At 47.3% G+C, this 21018-nt stretch overlaps 1 protein-coding gene across 1 annotated transcript in view; it reads left to right on the top strand.

The window, feature by feature from the left end:
* LOC140460650 (uncharacterized) overlaps positions 1-21018 on the top strand; it is a 62206-nt gene extending 41188 nt beyond the window's left edge. Inside the window, exon 3 of the mRNA XM_072555268.1 lies at positions 19259-21018. Coding sequence (XP_072411369.1) covers positions 19259-20482 — 1224 coding nt within the window. The 3' untranslated portion in view covers positions 20483-21018. The remainder of the gene's footprint in view (positions 1-19258) is intronic.

Raw genomic sequence — 21018 nt, 5'->3', positions numbered from 1 at the left:
TGACTCAAGATTGGGATACAGGCGGACTCTGACCTCACACCTTTAATGCATTGTCTGACCTGAGAAATCACCTTTTGCTATAAAACCTTGTTGTCTCGAGAAGGTGACATACAAGAAGTTCTGGGGTTTACATTGTAACGATACCTGCAACCCATTCTTAAAGGTGAAAGATTTAACAATCCAGGTTTATTCAATATACCATTTCAGTGGCAGGATGCCTTAATGTTTTGCTATAAATTCTGTGTTTTATGATCTTATTCTCCACAACCACCTGATGAAGAAGCAGCACTCCAAACGTTACTGCTTCCAAAGAAGCCTGTTGGACTACAACCTGGAGTTGAGATTTAAACTTTGTCCAGATTAAAAGTGGATTGGCCATGCTAAATTACCTATTGTGCCCAGGGGTGTGTAGGTTAGGGTGGATTGGCTCCGCTAAATCATGCATAATGTCCAGCGATATGCAGCTAAGGTGCGTTACTCAGGATTAAATGTAGAGCAGTGGGAGTAGGGGAATGGATGTGGGTGCGTTACCCTTGGGAGGGTCGGTGTGACCTGCTTTCCACGTGATGGGGTGTTGTCCTCCCCTTGTGCTGCCGGGCACCGCATGCGCAGTGCGTGGGCCGCTCTCGGTCTGGTCCCGCCGCCTTTACCGTCATTTGGCTCCGCTTTTCGCCCCGCCCCTCGTTCCTTTATTGACGTCACAACGCGGAAGTTGCCCTGAAAGTTTCAAACTGAATCCCCCTCCCTCTGGGCAACTCTTCATCCTGGGAGGGAGACAGAGATGGCAGGAGGGGAAATTGTTCACTTGTAGTAACTGGAGTGAATCCAGGGAGGGAGCAGACTCCGCAAACTCCGGTATGTGTCTTAATTATCCGGGTGAGGTGAAAGAGAAGGATCGACGTTGGGAAGGCGGATGGTAGATAGCTTTTCTGTTTTTATTTTTAAAATGCACCCGATTCCTACAAGTAACTGCAGCAGGTGCAATATTCCTCATTGCAGCTTGAAGCCGGTTTTGTATCCTCTGTTCTTCCTGCGCCTTGGCTCCAGCACATTCAGTTTCCTTCCCTCATTCTCATCCCCCGCCCTGATGTCCAAGCTGACCCGCAAAAGTTCGGTTTGTTCCTCCATTCTTTCCCGGTTGTCTTTTGTGGGTTGTGAAAACTTTCCCAATCCTCTGATTATACGAGCTGGGAAGTTATGTTGTAGCTGCACCAGACATTGGTTAGGCCACTTTTGGAATGTTGTGTGTACTTCTCGTCTCTCTGCTATAGGAAGGATGTTGCAAAAATTGAAAGGGTTCTGAAAAGATTGACAAAGATGTTGTCAGCGTTTGAGCTGAACAGGGTGGGGCTGTTTTCTCTCGAGCGCCAGAGGCCGAGGGGTGACCCTACAAACCTTTGTAAAATCATGAGGGGCACGGATAGGATAAATAGACAAGTCTTTTCCCTGGACGTGTCATAGGTTCACTGAGGGTGAGATTTAAAAGGAACCTAAGGGGCAACTCCTATATTCAGAAGGTAGTGCGTGTAAGGAATGAACTGCCAGAGGAAGTGGTGGCGGCTGATACCTTTTAAATGCTGTAATTGTATCTGGATGGTTATATGAATGGGAAGGGTTTAGAGGGACATGGGCCAAGCGCTGGCAAATGGGACGAGATAGATTTAGGATATCTGGTCGGCACAGATGAGTTGGACGGAAGGGACTGTTCCTCTGCTGTAACTCTCTAACGTTTGCCATATCTGTTTGTTCAGCTTCTCTCTGGTGTTGGTGTTAATGCCTTCATGTCTCATTTTGCTCCCCACATCCTGGGGACATTAACCATTTCCTGTTCGGTTGTTCTGATGTTCTGAACTGCTGTCCAGGTCTTCGGGTTTCTGGGATTGGTCGATAAATGCACCTGGAAATGACTCTTTGTTGATCACACAAGCAATTGTTTATTCTTTAGTATGGCCGGGTTGGTAGACTGATCAGCCCAGAAGGATGAGTACTCCTAGACTGCCAAAATAATCTGCCGACTTTTTCAGAGTTTGTATAGAGCTTATATACATTGTTTATAGTCAAACACTGAGCATGATGACATAGTAACAACTGTCATGGAAATTAGAACATAGAACATAGAACATAGAACAATACAGCACAGAACAGGCCCTTCGGCCCACGATGTTGTGCCGAACTTCTATCCTAGATTAAGCACCCATCCATGTACCTATCCAAATGCCGCTTAAAGGTCGCCAATGAATCTGACTCTACCACTCCCTCGGGCAGCGCATTCCATGCCCCCACCACTCTCTGGGTAAAGAACCCACCCCTGACATCTCCCCTATACCTTCCACCCTTCACCTTAAATTTATGTCCCCTTGTAACACTCTGTTATACCCGGGGAAAAAGTTTCTGACTGTCTACTCTATCTATTCCTCTGATCATCTTATAAACCTCTATCAAGTCACCCCTCATCCTTCGCCGTTCCAACGAGAAAAGGCCGAGAACTCTCAACCTATCCTCGTACGACCTACTCTCCATTCCAGGCAACATCCTGGTAAATCTTCTCTGCACCCTCTCCAAAGCTTCCACATCTTTCCTAAAGTGAGGCGACCAGAACTGCACACAGTACTCCAAATGTGGCCTAACCAAAGTCCTGTACAGCTGCAACATCACCTCACGACTCTTGAATTCAATCCCTCTGCTAATGAACGATAATACTCCATAGGCCTTCTTACAAATTCTATCCACCTGAGTGGCAACCTTCAAAGATCTATGTACATAGACCCCAAGATCCCTCTGTTCCTCCACCTGACCAAGAACCCTACCATTAACCCTGTATTCCGCATTCTTATTTGTTCTTCCAAAATGGACAACCTCACACTTGGCAGGGTTGAACTCCATCTGCCACTCCTCAGCCCAGCTCTGCATCATATCTAAGTCCCTCTGCAGCCGACAACAGCCCTCCTCACTGTCCACAACTCCACCTATCTTTGTATCATCTGCAAATTTACTGACCCACCCTTCGACTCCCTCATCTAAGTCATTAATAAAAATTACAAACAGCAGACGACCCAGAACTGATCCCTGCGGAACTCCACTTGTAACTGGACTCCATGCTGAATATTTACCATCTACCACCACTCTCTGACTTCGACCGGTTAGCCAGTTTTCTATCCAATTGGCCAAATTTCCCTCTATCCCATGCCTCCTGACTTTCCGCATAAGCCTACCATGGGGAACCTTATCAAATGCCTTACTAAAATCCATGTACACTACATCCACTGCTCTACCCTCATCCACATGCTTGGTCACCTCCTCGAAGAATTCAATAAGACTTGTAAGGCAAGACCTACCCTTCACAAATCCGTGCTGGCTGTCCCTAATCAAGCAGTGTCTTTCCAGATACTCGTAAATCCTATCCCTCAGTACCCTTTCCATTACTTTGCCTACCACAGAAGTAAGACTAACTGGCCTGTAATTCCCGGGGTTATCCCTATTCCCTTTTTTGAACAGGGGCACAACATTCGCTACTCTCCAGTCCCCTGGTACCACCCCAGTTGCCAGTGAAGACGAGAAGATCATTGCCAACGGTACTGCAATTTCCTCTCTTGCTTCCCACATAATCCTAGGATATATCCCGTCAGGCCCGGGGGACTTGTCTATCCTCAAGTTGTTCAAAATGTCCAACACATCTTCCTTCCTAACAGGTATCTCTTCTAGCTTATCAGTCCGTTTCACACTCTCCTCTTCAACAATACGGTCCCTCTCGTTCGTAAATACTGAAGAGAAGTACTTGTTCAAGACCTCTCCTATCTCTTCCGACTCAATACACAGTCTCCCACCACTGTCCTTGATCGGACCTACCGTCGTTCTCGTCATTCTCAGGTTTCTCACATACGCATAGAATGCCTTGGGGTTATCCTTGATCCTATCCGCCAGGGATTTTTCATGCCCTCTCTTAGCTCTCCTAATCCCTTTCTTCAGGTCCCTTCTGGCTATCCTGTATCCCTCCACTGCTCTGTCTGAACCTTGTTTTCTCAACCTTATGTAAGCCTCCTTCTTCCTCTTTACTAGACATTCAACCTCCCTCGTCAACCAAGGCTCCCTCACACGACCATTTCTTTCCTGCCTGATCCGTACATACATATCAAGGACACGTCGTATCTGCTCCTTGAAAAAGTCCCACATTTCCACCACATCCTTCCCTGACAGCCTATGCTCCCAACGTATGCTCCTCAAATCCTGTCTTACAGCATCGTAATTTCCCTTCCCCCAATTGTAAAAACTTCCTTGTTGTGCGCACCTATCTCTCTCCATAACCAAGGTGAAAGTCACAGAATTGTGGTCGCCATCACCAAAATGTTAACCCACTAACAAGCCCACCACTTGTCCCGGTTCGTTACCGAGTACCAAATCCAATATGGCCTCCCCTCTGGTTGGACACTCTACATACTGCGTTAGAAAAGCTTCCTGGACACACTGCACAAACACCGCCCCATCCAATCTACTTGATCTAAAGAGCTTCCAATCAATATTTGGGAAGTTGAAGTCGCCCATGACTACGACCCTGTGGCTTCTGCACCTTTCCAAAATCTGTTTCCCAATCTGTTTCTCCACATCTCTGCTGCTATTGGGGGGCCTATAATAAACACCCAACAAGGTGACTGCACCTTTCCTATTTCTGACTTCAGCCCACAATACCTCCAGAGGCAGATCCCCCTCAAACTTCCTTTCTGCAGCCGTTATACCATTTCTAATTAGCAATGCCACCCCCCCTCCTTTTTTACCACCCTCCCTAATCGACTCGATTCAAATGTTTATTTCAGACCTTTGCAAAAGGACCCAATACATTGGCAAGATGCTTCACGTAAGGGGCGCCTGAGAGCTCTCACATCCTCCCTTTATATTATAATTCGCTTTTCCTTATCAGCTCCTGCATGGCCAGAGGCCTGGGTCATTCAAGTTCCTTTCCAAATATGGAGTTGATTTTCTCCTTTCTTGGCTGCTGATATGGTAGTTTAACTGGCCGTGTAAGTCTGCTGTTAGGTCGGTTTGCCTTCACATTTTTGTTTGTTTGTAATCCCCTTTGTTCCAGTCAGACCCTTACTTCTTTGTTCCCCTATGTCTTTATAGATTTCACAATAAATGTTAATTTTCCATTTCATGACAACAATGACATGAAAATATACCGAGCCAGATAGCTATATATCATCTGCTTAGAGAGCACCAGGCCTTTCCTCCAACATCATCTACCTGGAACACAGTTTTCTGGTGTTATCGCCACTTGCTCTGGTGTGCCCTGTACATAGCCCATTTTCACACGTCACACACTTCAACATTACTGTATGGTGGGATCCACGCAATCAGGTCTTCCTGCGGTGGAACCTCTGGTCGTTTTACCTCTTGGTATCCTGCTGCACTCCTAAGCAAACGCCATAGGCAGGTACACAAGCAGGGTCCTTATACAAAGCACTATCAGTATGACCATCCCTACAACTAGTAGAGCGTGTAGAATCTAATACCCCCAAGCTTCCCAAAGGGTGGTAAGCTGTTGGAACTAAGAGTCATATGCTGGGGGAGGCGGTCTTACTGCCGCCTTCATATGATTTATCACACTAGTGATATTCTGGGACTCATCGGGAATATTAAAACAGCAGGAGGTACATGACAATTTGCAGACGCCCCCTCTCTCTGCCATCAGTATGATTAGTACTAATCGATTTTGTATCGCTGCTTCCCTTACTGCCGTTAGTTAATTAATGGTGAGTGCTAGACCTTCCTCCGTCTCACTTGCTAACAGTAATATACTATATGCCACGCCATTAATCTTGTTTATTGCCAATGTTGTCCCAGCTCCCAAGAGAATAGACCACCCAATGTTCGCTCCTGGTGTAGTCCAGGGGACTGCGAGTGTGTTCCCCTTCCAATGCAGTGGCACGTCCCTTCGGGTTTGCCCATTACTAGCTTTTGGGATGAACACTGTTGTGCCAGTGGACAGTACCATGGGGTAGCAGCACCCTTTCCATCCCGGAGGGAGGTGGTGGTACCCTCTCTCTCCACAGGCCCATATTATACCCGCCATCATGGTCTGATAACTGATTAAAGGAACAAGTAATGTTGACGTACCATTTGCATAGGTTGCTGAGCAAGAATCGTTGTTCAAGTACAATGTCGTAATACATTGGGAGATCCCCAAATGGAGTCTACCCTGATTTCTGCAAATACACATTTCTCCCCTGCCTTCCACTATATAGAAGGCTGTGGTCGGGAGTGTGTCTGCCTTTGGACTGCAGTTAGCCTTGTGTTCGGGTGGTGGTGCGAGTTTTGCCCTAATTGCTCCCCCTATCAGGGTCAGGGCAGTCGCTGCCCGCAGAAGCAGGCAGCTAGCATTTCTTGCCGGGCTCTGTGATTGGTTCGGCAGTCCACCATTGGGCTGTGTGCAAACATATCCAACAAGGGTAGCCAACCTCTAATCTCCGGTGTTGTATTTGGGCCAAGGCACAAGCTCTGTTCCCTTCACATCTAGCGATGGCCCTTCGCACCTCCCAACCTACTGGCGTGGCATTTACACCATTTATCTCATGGAGGGCCAATTCCACTACCGAGTTAGACTGGCTCCTGAGCCCCGGCTGACTCCCTCTAGGTTCTGGCGTGACATGAATGCCCTTTGCCCTGCTTCGGGTTATGTCCATGATTTGGTTTGTTTGGTTGTCGTGCACTGGTGCTACTATCTTCTGTAGGACCTTCTGCTGGGTTGGGGGTGTGGGGAACTGTACCACTATATTCACCCTTCTATAAATGTCGGAGAAGGGTCTATCTATTCCACACCACCAGACACCCTCATCATTCTTCTGAGTCTTGGTTATTATTACCTGTGTCTTGGGACCTCCTTCCTTGATAATAGAATACCTATTTCCTGTGTCAGGTGCCTCTGTAGCCGTGGTGGCCACTATTAAGTGCCAGTCACTGGGACACAAGGATCCTTGCATAAATATTTATCATCCCATTTATAGTCATCCTGGTTACTAAACAGCTATGGGTCACATTTAAAGTTCCCCTTAGCACCCTTGGTTATGATTACCATCTGCGGCTGTATCTCAGATGCCCCTGCCCTTGGGAATAGTCCTGCCAGGGCGCTTACTGACAGTGTGAGCTGGGACAGCCCCAAATTTCTGAGGCATCTAGCAACCTTACAATCCCCATGTATATAAGTCTAATCTGGTTATCGGAGTTTCACTGCTTGCACTTATTTGGTTCTGGTGTCGTCCGATGTCTCCTCAGGTCCAGCTACACATTTGCAATGGCTGGCGTGTATCCATGTGGTTCTTTCAGTGACCTTAACAGCTGTCTGTGTTGTAAGGAGCACTTGAAATGGCCCCAGCCACCACTTTGCCTTCCAGCTTTTCCTCCTGAATTCTTTCATCACTATCCAGTCTCCAGGTTCTAGATCGTACAGTTTCCCTTCTGCTGGTTGGGGTAGTGCTGCTTTCACTTGATTCTGTATTTGAGACACAAGTCTAGAGTTTTATACAGTAACACAACATCTCATCCCCACAGTGGTCTGTTATTTGTCTTGCTTTAGGTCTTGGGCCAACTCCTGTGTTGGGTGGTCTACCAAACGAAATCTCAAACGGGCTAAGATTAGCTCTTTCTCTCCTCCTAGTTCTCATATACACTAGCACAATTGGAAGTGTCTTTGTCCATGTCACTCCTAGTTCCTCACAACATTTTGTCAATTTATTTTTTAGGGTAGCATTCTGTCGTTTCACTGTCCCATCGCTTGCTGGGTGGTAGGCACAGTGTTGTCTCATGTTTATTCCCGAATAATCACTGGTCTGCTGTAAAGCATTATTGACAAATGGTGTCCCATTGTCACTCCTAAGCCTTTCAGGGATGCCCCATCTTGGAATTATTTCAGTTAGCAAAGCCTTGGCTACGGTACTGGCATCCTGTTTAGACGTGGGGAATGCTTCCACCCACTTGGAAAACATACCAACTATTACCAAGCAAAACCTTTTCCCTTAGCTGGGTATTAGTCCAATAAAATCCATCCGTAAATGTTCAAAGGGTTTTTGGGGTTGGGGGTGTGCTGCCTGACTCATCTGTATTCCCCTCCCCACACTAATAATGGCGCAGATAACACATCATTCACAATATTTCTAGGAGTAGTGAGTAAATCCCTTAATGTACCAGTGTGCCGCAATACTGTTGTACATCCCCCCCCCCCCGACCTTTTTTGACACATGGTCCTTACCGTGTGTCAGTTTGGCATAGAATGGGAATCATGATCACGGTAGACAGTGTTTATCATTGGTGCCACACCACACCCCTTCCTTCATGCTGCACCCTGCCCTTGTCCACTCACGCTTCTCCTCCAGCGTGGCCTGTGACTGTAACTCCCATATGTCTGCTGTTGGGGTACAAAGTTTTGTCATACGCACGTCAAACTGATCACTTGGCAGCTGCTGGGCTGCTGTCTTTGCTGCTGTTTGCTTTGCCTTGAGAAATGGAATTGTTATTTTTCGTGTGGGCTTCACACTTAAACACAGCGAGTGATTTGGGCAATAGTACCGCTTCCAGGAGGTCAGACATCAGGCCAGGGTGTGTGATGGGCTTTCCAGAGGAGGTCAAGAAGCCCCTGTGTTTCCATAGGGTTCCAAAATCATGTACAACCCCAAATGCATATCTGCTGTCTGTGTAAATATTCACTGTCCTTCCCTTTGCCTTGACTGAGGCATGTAATTTGACTATCAGCTCTGCTGCTTGCGCTGACAGATGAGAAGGGAATGATCCCGCTTTGACTACCTTGTGGGTAGCAGTAAAGATGCAGCATGTGGGGCCCGTAAGGTTAATTCCCTATCGCCGACTATGTCCCTGGACGCTACAACACCCTTTTTAGCTGCAGCCATGGCTCGCAGGCATTTAGGCAATCCTGCCACAATGGGGTTTAGTATTGCCGAAAAATAAGCTACCGGCCTCAATTTTGCCCCATGATCCTGCAACAGCACCGATGTCATGCAGCCATGCTTCTCATCGACCGTTTGTACAAAAGGCTTGTTTGGATTCTGAATCCCCCGTGTCTGTGTACTTTGGAGGGCCTTTTTCAATTCAGCAAAGGCCCTCTTGGCCTCTGGGGTCCACTGCTACAGACTCTGGCTTAGCGACCCTTTGCCATGGGCTATGTCACTTAGGGATGCCTCAAGGGTTGCGTAATGTAGATAAACATTCTACAGTAGGAGTACATGCCCAAAAAGGACAGCAATTGTTTCTTCGTGTGAGGCTTTGGAATTTGCTGGATTGCTTGAACAATGGTCTTCCCTTGTTCAGATATTAAGTGACCTAAGAACTTCATCAGTTGTTGCACAAATTGTAGCTTTGCGAGACTAGCTTTGTGCCCTTCCCTTGCTGGATGGCAGAGCAATGCAAGGATATCTTTCTCACATTGTTCCTCTGTTGGTGCTGCTATTAAGCAACCATCTACATACTGCAGAAGCGCTGACTCTGGGGTTAAAACAAGAGTCTCCAGACTCCTGCAGAGACCCTCATTATATATGGTGGGGGGACTCACAGTAATCTTGACCAAGTCGCGTGAAGGTATATGATTTTCCTTTGAATGAAAAAATGAACCAGAATTGTCTATCTGGGTGTACCGGTACACTAAAGAAGGCATTTGCTAAACCCACAATAGAGAACCATTTACTGTCTGGTGAAATTTGAGCTTATATAGTATAGGGGTTGGGAACATTTGGGGCGCGCAGAACAACAACGTTATTGACTGCCTGCAGGTCTTGAACAAACCTCCATTCCTCTGGTTCTCCCGGAATATTTGCTTTTTTGACTGGAAAAATGGGGGTTCTCGCTAGTGAGTTTTCTCAGGGGATTATCATTCCAGCCTTTAGGAGGGATTCAAAGACTGAAGTAATTCCTTTTATAGCCTTGGGTTTTAATGGGTGTTATGCTCTGTAAGGACAATACTCAGACTTCAGGGTTATTTGTGTGGGTTCACAGCCTGATATGAGCCCTACGTCATGTTTGCCTTTTGCCCACAACTCCGTAGGGACCTTTCTCAATCTTGGGTCCGAGATTTCTACTTTAAGAAAATGCCAGTATAGTATAAAGCTACCTTCCTAGGCTCTCCAGGGCTAGCCGGGGTTACCTGGACTGCCCTATCTGCCTGAGTTAGCCAATTTAGTTTCTTCCTCTATGTCCGCATATCTTCACTGAACCAGATACCCACATCGTCCCTCAAGACACAATCTTTTGTTTTTTGTGCCTTTAGTACCCATGGTCCCAAATCCTGCCACCCATTGCCAGACGCCTTCGCCAATGACACGTGAGAAAAAGAGCCTTCCACGTCAAAAAGCTAGGCTCTAATTGCCGTCCCAGAGACCTTCGATAAGTTCACACTGACTGCACATCTGTAGTCATTCCAATAAAATTCGCACAATGACAATTGATCTGGTTTAACCCGTCTCCTGAACCAATCCTTCCCATATGATTGGTCAGGGCTATCGCGGTGTATGTGTGCTGTGCAGTGCAGCATATCCCCAGTGAGAAAATCGGTGTTAATAGGATGAACTTGGTTACTTGCTTCCATGGCGAGTGAATCGCTCACTGATCTTATCGCTGTCTGGCTTAATCACCATTCATAGACATACATCAGGGGTCGTGAGTTGTATTTTACAGCCTGCACTGGTAAATCATTCTTTCGTATTACCTGCTAGCCTGACGGGATACTGAGCAAATCCAACCCCAGTCTCACTGAGATCCTGAGCCATCAGATTTAAAGGACAGAATTCCAATAACAAAACTGAGAATTGGAATGTTTCCCCATTACTGGTTTTGCACAACTGGGGTGTAGTAAACCCCTCTCTTATCACAACTCCTGCTGCACCCACTGAGTTCAGGAACCTTCCACTCATCTTTATTTGCGTTGACTCTCTGAACTGGCCTGATTTTAAGGACTGAATATGTTGCCCCTGAACCTACCAAAAAGGTAACTGGTGTACGTTCCACGTGTGACATAGAGGTAGGCATCATCGTATACGCATCAATGTTATACTGAATGTATGGTCCACGCTCCGCAATCTCAGCACTCACTATGGAGGTGGGACATGTTTCAGTGCCTGGAAGGTTAGTAGAAGAGATTAGCATAAGCGAGTCTTCATTGCCAAGCATAAAGGAAAGAGGCTTACCTGTTCCTTGTGGGCTGCCCACCTCCACCATAGCCTTCCCCCGTCAGTCACCCTGCTGTCCAGCCTCCAGGGTTGACTGAGGCTGTCTATGTGGGCACTGCCTCACCCGGTGGTCCATTGTTCCACAAACAAAGTACCTGCCAGATCTACCTCAGCCAGCCCCTCTTCCTCTTCCGCGACCTCCACCTCTGCCTCTCCCTTTTCCCACAGCATCTCCCTCCAACGGCTGGGCGACCGTTTGCATCATAGCAAGCTGAGCTTATCCTTCTCTTGAGCCAGCAATTTTTCAGCATGTATCGCGTGTTGTTCTATCAAATTGAGCTTTCCCATGTCCCAGGTAATAAATGTGTCTTTTACCTTTTTTGCTATTTTGTCCTTCATTCCATTGATGAAGCTGTTCCTCAGGTGTGCCTCATACGGTGTGATTTCTGCCGTTGTTATGTCCTCGGATGGTGTCAGTCCACGACAGGCATCATGGATTAGAGTGAGGCGCGGAAGGTATTGGGACACTGTCTCACCTTCTTGTTGTTTACACTTTGCAATGTTGGTCATGTCCATTCATACTGGAATGTCCGTCTCTCTTTCTGTCTCTCTCTCTTTCTGTGTGTGTGTGTCTCTCTGTCTGTCTGTCTCTCTCTCTCTGTCTGTCTCTATTTTTTTTTGCTAATATGACTTTTATCTCCAGAGGGTCCCTCTCATTGGGCGCATCCGGGCAAGTCCAACTCAGCCAGTGGTGGTTCCAGGGCTAAAAACCACCCTTAAACCTGCTCTTTCTTAAACGCTCTAGAGTCAGCAATACTTTCCCTTGAGTTTTACTCTAGTACCGCGCGAGAGTTCACTGGACCCTACTCCTGATTTATTTATTCTCTTAGAACGAGTCTCTATGTAGGATTTTTTAAGCAACGACTCTTACCTGGAACCTATTTGATTCGGATCCCGGCGCCAGGATGATCCACAGATTCCCAACTCTCTCGCGAAAGGGGCCAATTTAGCGCTTGAGATGAAGTGAAAGTCCTTCAAGGCGCTGGCGCCTACACCTCCTGGGAATCTTCAGAATCTTCCCCAGTTGCGGGGTCCTGGGCGAGCCCCCAAGTTTACTATCATGCAAATTAAATCGACTCGACTAATAGCAACAGCAAAGAAAAAGTTTATTTTTAACCTCTGCAAAGGGACCCGATCCATTGGCAAGACGCCTCATGTAAGGGGTGCCTGAGAGCTTTCCCATATTCCCTTTATAATATAATTCTCTTTTCCTTATCAACACCTCAAGGCCAGGAGCCTGGAACATTAGAGTTCCTTTTCATATATGGAATTATTTTTCTCATTACTTTCTGTTGATATAGTAGTTTACTGGCCCTGAAAGTCTACTGTTAGGTCGGTTTAATTTTACATTTTTCTGTCTGTCTGCAATGCTTGCCCTCTGCAAAGTCAGGCCCTTACTTCTTTGTTCCCCTATGCTTTTATAGATTTCACAATAAATGTTAATTTTCCAATACACTTCCCAATGAACAAACATTAAACATAAGCACCTATTTATTTCTAATTTTGTTTCATTTTATTTGCTTGTTAACCCTGCTATGACTACACTCCACGTCTGGATGGTTGACAGGCTGGTCAATTGTGGTTTGGGTCTCAATGGACTGAATGTTTTATTGTTCCGGAAGGTGTAGCAGGAGGTCAGAGCTTCAGCAGAAATCCAGCAGAGCTGGGAACAGACACACATCTTGCTCTGTGGGAACAGGGAGACCAACAAGGGACAGAGAAATCAGGACCTGAAATCCGAGCTGGCACCAGACTACCCTGTGATCAGTGCTTTGATTAGCAGTGTCAACCCTCTACCTCTACCTAGCTTCTGACTAAAACCTCTATATTCAGAATCTAATTTCTGCCATCCTGAAGGCGGGTCTCTGTAAGGAGTCTGTGATCATAATTATTCTCTTCAATGTGTGCAGTCAATTCATTCACTTTTGTTACAATGCAGCACACATTCAGACACACAGTTTTTAGTTTCAGGTTTTGTGATCCTTAGAATCCAGTTTTGATTGCTGATATATTTTCTCTCATTGTCCCTTTCTTTAGTTCTCTGATCATTTTCCACATCACTCACCAGCCTTGATTTGGATTGGCCAGGCTAAATTGCCCAGAGTGTCCAGGGATGTGCAGGTTAGGTGGGCTAGCCAATGGGAAATGCAGGGTTATAGTTTCATAGAAGAGAAGCAGGAGTAGGCCATTTGGCCCGTCCAGCCTGTTACACCATCGTTTAGATGGTGGCTGATCTTTACATCATCTCGGCTTCTCCTCCCTGCATTATCCCAACCACCCTTTATTCCCCACCATGCAAAAACCCATCCAACTGTGTCTTGAATATTTTTAATGAAGCTGCCTCTCCTGCTTCCTTGGGCAGAGAATTCCATAGATTCACTATTCTCTGGGAAAAGTAGTTCCTCCTCATCTGTGTTCTAAATCCCATCTTCCAAATCTTTTGGCCACCAGCAGAAATAACTGGATAGGGTTTGGCTTCATCCCCATAGCGCAACGAATTCCCACTTTCCACCAAAATCCCGGATTTACTAATTTAGTTGGCTTGCTGTCTCAGAAATGAAAGATTTCATTGTAACTTCTTCCGGTCCCAGTAAGGGCAAAGCATCTATGAAAGTTACTCTGAAAGTCCAGTCTTCACACTATACTTCTGCTTTCACCAAAGGTGATTAGAGTCCTCCACCATGGAAACAGACAGTTCGACCCAACTCGTCCGTGCCAACAGATATCCGAAATCAATCGATTCCCATTTGCCAGCTTGTGGCCCATGTCCTTCTCAACCCTTCCAATTTATGTGTGCACTCAGATGTTTTCTAAATGTTGTCATTGTACCAGCCTCCACCACTTCCCCTGGCAGCTCATTCTATACGTGCGCCACCCTCTGCATGAAAACGTTGTCCCTTAGGTCCCTTTTAAATCTTTCCCCTCTCACCTCTAGCTTATGCCATCGAGTTTGGACTCCCCCACCATGGGGAGAAGACCTTGGGATTCACCCTATCCATGCCCCTTATAAACGTCGACGAGTTTACCCCTCGGCCTCCGATGCTTCAGGGAAAATTTCCCTGGCTTACTCAGCCTCTCCAACCCCGGTAACAGTCTTGTAAATCTTTCCAACCTCTTTCAAAGTTTCACAAGTTCTTTCCTATATCCGGGAGACCAGAACTGAACGCAGTATTCCAAAATAGGCCAAAATAATGTACAGCCACAACATGACGTCCCAACGCCTATACTCAATGCTTTGACCAATAAAGGAAAGCATACCAAATGCCGCCCTCACTATCCTATCTACCTGTGACTCCACTTTCAAGGAACTATGAACCTGCACTCCAAGGTCTCTTTATTCTGTAACACTCCCCTGAAGTGTGTCAGTCCTGCCTGGATTGCTTGACCAAAATTCAAACCTGACGTTTCTCTAAATTAAATTGCATCTGCCACTGCTCGGCCAATCCAATCAATTCTAAGTTATAGTGAACTCTCTTTCCTTTCTTATTCCCTAGAAGCTAAATATCTCCATCCCACACACTCCCTCGATTTTCACTTTTCTGAAAGTGGGAGAATAGGGTTGAGAAACGTATCAGCTACGATTGAATGGTATGAGCAGACCTGATGGGCTGAATGGCCTCATGTCTGCTCCTATGTCCTATGGTCTCTTGCTGTCCAAGACACAGAGAGAGAATGTGAGCAGGAGTCGGCCATTTGGTCTTTTGACCCTGCACCAGTATTGAACACGTCATAACTGGATATGGATCTACCTACATCGAGGTGGATAGACTGGGACTTTTTCACTGAAGCACAGACGGTTGAGAGGTGACCTTATCGAGGTTAATAAAATCTTTAGGGGGCGGGGGGAATAGATGAGCTGAATGGCAGGTGTCATTTCCTTCGGGTGGTGGTTTCAAGATTAGAAAGCAAATTTTGAACATGAGTGGAGAAAGATTTTAAAAAGTCTTTGGGGCACCATGTTTTTTCATAGAGTGGTTCATGTGAGGGATGAATGTCCAGAGGAAGTGGTGGATGCAGGTACAGTTACAATGTTTTAAAAGACATTTGATTAAGTACGTGAGTAGGAAAGGTTTGGAGGGATATGAGCCAAACACAGGCAGGTGGGACTAGTTTGGTTTGAGAACACAATCCGCATGGACTAGTTGGACTGAGGGGTCTGTTTCTGTGCTGTCTGACTCTGTAACTGTCCTGTACTGGTCTTAAAAACATTTTCTTGCCTTCCCCCATAAACATTCACTTCTGTGTTGTTCCAAAATCAGATGAACTCGGCCTTGAATATATTCAAGGACCCCTGAACTGCAGGGAGATATCCCCAATTCTGAACTCAATTCCTCTTGCTGATTGCTTGCTGCATCTGTCAGATGACTGGCATTGACTGGTGTAGGAGGACGCTGAGGCCACTTTGTACACGCACACGTCATTCCTGCTGAAGGGCCTGTGCCCGAAACGTCGAGTCTCCTCCTTGGATGCTGCTTGACCTGCTGTGCTTTTCCTGCACCACACTTTTTGACTCTGATCTCTAGCATCTGCAGTTCTCACTTCCTCCACATCCGAATACATCTCCATTTAAACAAAAGCTATGACTTCACATTGTGGTTCTGCATTTGCCATGTGTTTGCCAACTGTGGTCTTCTCTACATTGGGAAGACCAAGCGTAAACTTGGGCAATGGTTCACCAGGCATTGCAGCCGGGTCTGCAGAGGCTGTACAGACTTCCCAGTCACCACCCGTTTTCATTCCCATTCCCCTTCCCACTCCCTTTCTGACATGACCATCTTTGGCCTCCTCCATTGCCACAACAAACCAAGCCGCAAATTGGAGGAACAACACCTCACCTTCCACCTGAGCAGTCCACAGCCCAGAGGACTCAACATTGAGTTCTCCAATTCAAATAACTTCCTTTCCCATCCCCAACTCCCTTCCCAGTCCTTCCCCCTCCCTTCCACTCCTCCCTGCCACCAACCCTCGTGATGAAAGGCTTATGCCCGAAATGTTGATTCTCCTGCTGCTCGGATGCTGCCTGACCTGCTGTGCTTTTCCAGCACTACACTCTCGACACTGAGTTAGGATACCTGGTCGGCATGAACGGGTTGGACCAAAGCATCTGTTTCTGAGCTGTACAACTCTATGACTCTAAATAACAAAAAGTATACTTTGACAAATATCAAACTCTATCCTTGTTAACAAGGCTTGGTACATCACATGCTTTACTAACCATTCTCAACAGGTCCTGCCCCTTCAGTGACTGGGTAACATATACATGTTAGTGCATAATCTCCTTCACTAGTATTTACACATTACCCTAAGCAATTGCACAAGTAACAGCAAGGGTAAACAGCACAAGGATTAAAAAAAGTATGGGTAAACAGCACAGGAATTTAAAAAACAGTGAGGGTAAAAAGCACAAGCCCCAGTAAAAACAGATGGAAAGTGAGTGTAACATGTCACTATGACAGATTCTAGATTAGTGGTGCTGGAAGAGCACAGCAGTTCAGGCAGCATCCGAGGAGCAGTAAAATCACCGTTATATGTGCGCATGTGGGTCTTTGTCGGTCTGGGTTGGGGGTTGTGAGTGTGAGAAAGTGTATGTGTGTGTAGTGAGTGCAGAGTGTCTTAAGTCTGTGAGGCGGTGAATGTGGGAGTGTGTGTGTCTGTAAGGGTGTGTGTGGGTGTCTGTGTGCGCGTATGTGTGTGTATGTGTGTGTGTGTGTGTATAGTGTACTGGTGGTCACCTGTAATGTGACATGAACCCAAGGTCCCGGTTGAGGCTCTCCGTATGGATACTGAACTTAGCTATCAGCCTCCGCTCGGCCACTTTCCTCTGCTGCATGTCCTGAGAATGCTAACCCGAGAATGCAACTTTTTTAAAAAAAAGGTTTTGTGATTTACACATGAAGGAAGTGAAACTATCACTGTAATCTAACAGATAAAAGCCTTAACAGACAATCAATTTTTCAATGTATAATTTCAGTTACATCACACTGTAAATTTTTGCTATAAATTCTGTGTTAGGATTGAGCCCTCCACTATCACCTGATGAAGGAGCGTCGCTCCGAAAGCTAGTGTGCTTCCAATTAAACCTGTTGGACTATAACCTGGTGTTGTGTGATTTTTAACTTTGTACACCCCAGTCAAACATGACTGTTATCAAACAGGCACAGAAATATACAGCACAGAAATGGACTTTTTTTCTCTCTCATGCACATACACATTTATAAGTCCATAGGGGTGAATTTGAACTTGGAGAATGATAAATGCAGATACATTCTATTTTGCTGAAAAAATGCACAATCTGCAGGCAGTCAATCCATGTAATAGTTTGTAAATTCTGCTTTGGAAATAGAACCAGTCTGACTCAAGATTGGGACACAGACAGACTCTGACCTCACACCTTTAATGCATTGTCTGAACTGAGATGTCACAGTTTGCCATAAAATCAAGTTATCTTGAGAAAGTGACCTACAAGAATTTCTGGGATTTACATAGTAATAATAACTGCAAAAGATGAAAAACTTAATAACCCAGGTTTGTTCAATACAGCATTTCAGTGGCAGGACACTAGAATGTTTTCCTTTTAATTCTGTGTCTTAGATTAGATTACTTGGTGTGGAAACAGGCCCTTCGGCCTAACAAGTCCATACCGACCCTCCGTAGACCAACCCACCCAGACCCATTCCCCTACGTTTACCCCTTCACTGAACACTACAGGCCACTTAGCAAAGCCAATTCACCTGACCTGCAGATCTTTGGACTGTGGGAGGAAACCAGAGCACCCAGAGGGTGCCCACACAGACACGGGGAGAATGCAAGCTCCACACAGACAGTTGCCTGAGGCTGGAATTGAACCCAGGTCTCTGGCGCTGTGAGGCAGCAGTGCTAACTGCTGTACCACCCTTATGATCTTTTTCGTCCACAGTCACCTGACGAAGGATCAGCATTCTGAAAGCGAGTGCTTCCAAATAAACCTGTTGAACTATAACCTGGTGTTGTGTGATTTTTAACTTTGCCCAGGTTAGGATGGATTGACCATGCTAAATTACATAGTGCCCAGGGACGTGCAGGTTAGGCACATTAATCAGGGGGTAAATGTTGAGCAATAGGGGTAAGGGAATGGGTGTGGCTGGGTTACCCTTCAGAGGGACAGTGTGGAATATTTGGGCCGAGTGGCCTGCTTCCACACTGTGGCGATTCTCTGAAGAGAAGGGATTGTCACAAACCTTTTGCTTCCCAAAATCAGACCTGTGCACTCTCAGCAGTATTCCAATGTTGTGAAAGATATTAACTTTCAGATGGAGTTATCCAAAATTCAGAGAGATGTCAGTCTTAATGTTTTTGCTTTTCTGCCCCTGTGAGATCCTGAATCAGCAACTTCAGGAGAATTAGATAGAGTGGAGTGCGAACAGAGGGGGAGAGAGAGTGGGATGGTGCTTTCAATTTTGTGGAGTAAGAAAAGAAAGGAATGTTCCACAAAAAGTAGAATTGCTTGTTCAGAATTCCCACGCTGGACTGACAGTGATGACTTTTGTAATCTCTTTTTACAGAATATTTGAAGATCTGAAGACGGAAGTTTCAAAATTAACAGATGAAGGCCTTCTCCCCGAAACGTTGACTGTCCTGCTCCTCGGATGCTGCCTGATCTGCTGTGCTTTATCAGCGCTGCACTTTTTGACTCTGACTCTCCAGCATCTGCAGTCCTCACTTTGACGTCAATGTCTGATAGTCACTCAATCCATCGGGATCGCAACTGTTTTCAACTATGATTCTGTGAGAAGGAGCAAAGCTTTGTGGTTCCTGTTTGAGTACGTTTTCAGCATCAGTAGGACTGGCTGAGAGACCCTACCATTGCAGTACACGGAGAGTGGAGCCTGAAACAGGTGTACAGCCCAGAAAGAGGAATTCACGCCGGGGAGGGGCTGGACACACGTTTGTGTGCGGCTGAAGCTTTGGCCATGGAGAAACCTGAAGAATCCTGTCCCGTGGAGAAACGGTGGAAGTGTGACGACTGTGGGAAAGGTTTCTGTGTCCCGTCTGCCCTGGAGATTCATCGGCGCAGTCACACCGGGGAGAGGCCGTTCTCCTGCCCAGAGTGTGGGAAGGCCTTTATCAGTTCCTCCGACCTGCTGACTCACCGGCGGATCCACACGGGAGAGAGGCCGTTCTCCTGTCCTGTGTGTGGGAAGGCCTTCATCAATTCCTCCAACCTGCTGACTCACCAGCGGGTCCACACAGGGGAGAGGCCCTTCAGCTGTCCTGAGTGCGGGAAGGCCTTTACAAAAACCTCCAACCTGCTGACCCACCGGCGGATCCACACAGGGGTGACGCCCTTCAGTTGCCCCGAGTGTGGAAAGGCCTTTACCCAGGCCTCCACCCTGCTGACCCACCAGCGGGTCCACACAGGGGAGAGGCCCTTCAGCTGCCCTGAGTGCGGGAAAGCCTTTACCCAGGCCTCCAACCTACTGACCCACCGGCGGATCCACACAAGGGAGAGGCCCTTCAGTTGCCCAAAGTGCGAGAAGGCCTTCAGCCATTCCTCTGCTCTGCTGACCCACCAGCGGGTCCACACAGGAGAGAGGCCCTTCAGCTGCCCTGAGTGTGGGAAGGCCTTCACCCAGGCCTCCAACTTGCTAACCCACCGGCGGATCCACACGGGGGAGAGGCCGTTCTTCAGTCCCGAGTGTGGGAAGGCCTTCATCAATTCCTCCAACCTGCTCACCCACCAGCGGGTCCACACAGGGGAGAGGCCCTTCAGTTGCCCTGAGTGCGGGAAAGCCTTTACCAAGGCCTCCAACCTGCTGACCCACCGGCGGATCCACACAGGGGTGATGCCCTTCAGTTGCCCCGAGTGTGGAAAGGCCTTTACCCAGGCCTCCGCCCTGCTGACCCACCAGCGGGTCCACACAGGGGAGAGGCCCTTCAGCTGCCCCGAGTGTGGGAAGGCCTTTACCAAGGCTTCCAACCTGCTGACCCATCGGCGGGTCCACACGGGGGAGAGGCCCTTCAGCTGCCCAAAGTGCGGGAAGGCCTTCAGCCATTCCTCTGTTCTGCTGGCCCACCAGCGGATCCACACGGGGGACAGGCCCTTCAGCTGCCCCCAGTGCGGGAAGGCCTTCACCCAGGCCTCCAACTTGCTAACCCACCGGCGGATCCACACAGGGAAGAGGCCCTTCAGCTGCCCTGAGTGCGGGAAGGCCTTCAGCAATTCCTTCGACCTGCTGACCCATCGGCGGGTCCACAGGGGGGAAGAGGCCCTTCAGCTGCACTGAGTGCAGGAAGGCCTTCATCCGTTCCTCCCACCTGTGAGTTCACGTGCCATTGCAGGGGGATTGAAGGACTAACGGCCATCATTACCGACTGAACTATCAACCCAATTCCAGGGCTCCCGGGTTCGATTCCCACCGCGACAGATGGTGGATTTGGAATTTGGTCCGAAATCTGGAGGTTAGAATCTAATGATTAAACCATTGACGGTGGGCTGGGGGTGGAAGAAAACTCCCATCTGATTCACTCAGTTCCTTTTTAGGGAAGGAAACTGTCATTGTGGGAGAGGATTCACTCAGTCGTCCCAGCTGCATCCTTTACCCAGTCTTGCCTACATGTAACTCCAGACCCACAGCAGTGTGGTTGACTCTACACTGCCCGTCCAACTTACTAGGAGACAGGTTGAAATTGCTGAGTGAGGCAATACTTCCTCCGGGTTAAGGCTGTTCCAAGGATCCAATTACAGAGGGACAACTGGTGGTGACCAATAATGAAGAAAGTGAGGGGTTGGAGGGGGTGTGTGCACTTTGACCTTGAGCTG

This window comes from Chiloscyllium punctatum, chromosome 36 (genome assembly GCF_047496795.1).
Source record: "Chiloscyllium punctatum isolate Juve2018m chromosome 36, sChiPun1.3, whole genome shotgun sequence".
Taxonomy (NCBI): Eukaryota; Metazoa; Chordata; class Chondrichthyes; order Orectolobiformes; family Hemiscylliidae; genus Chiloscyllium; species Chiloscyllium punctatum.
This window is presented reverse-complemented; position numbering and strand designations above follow the sequence as displayed.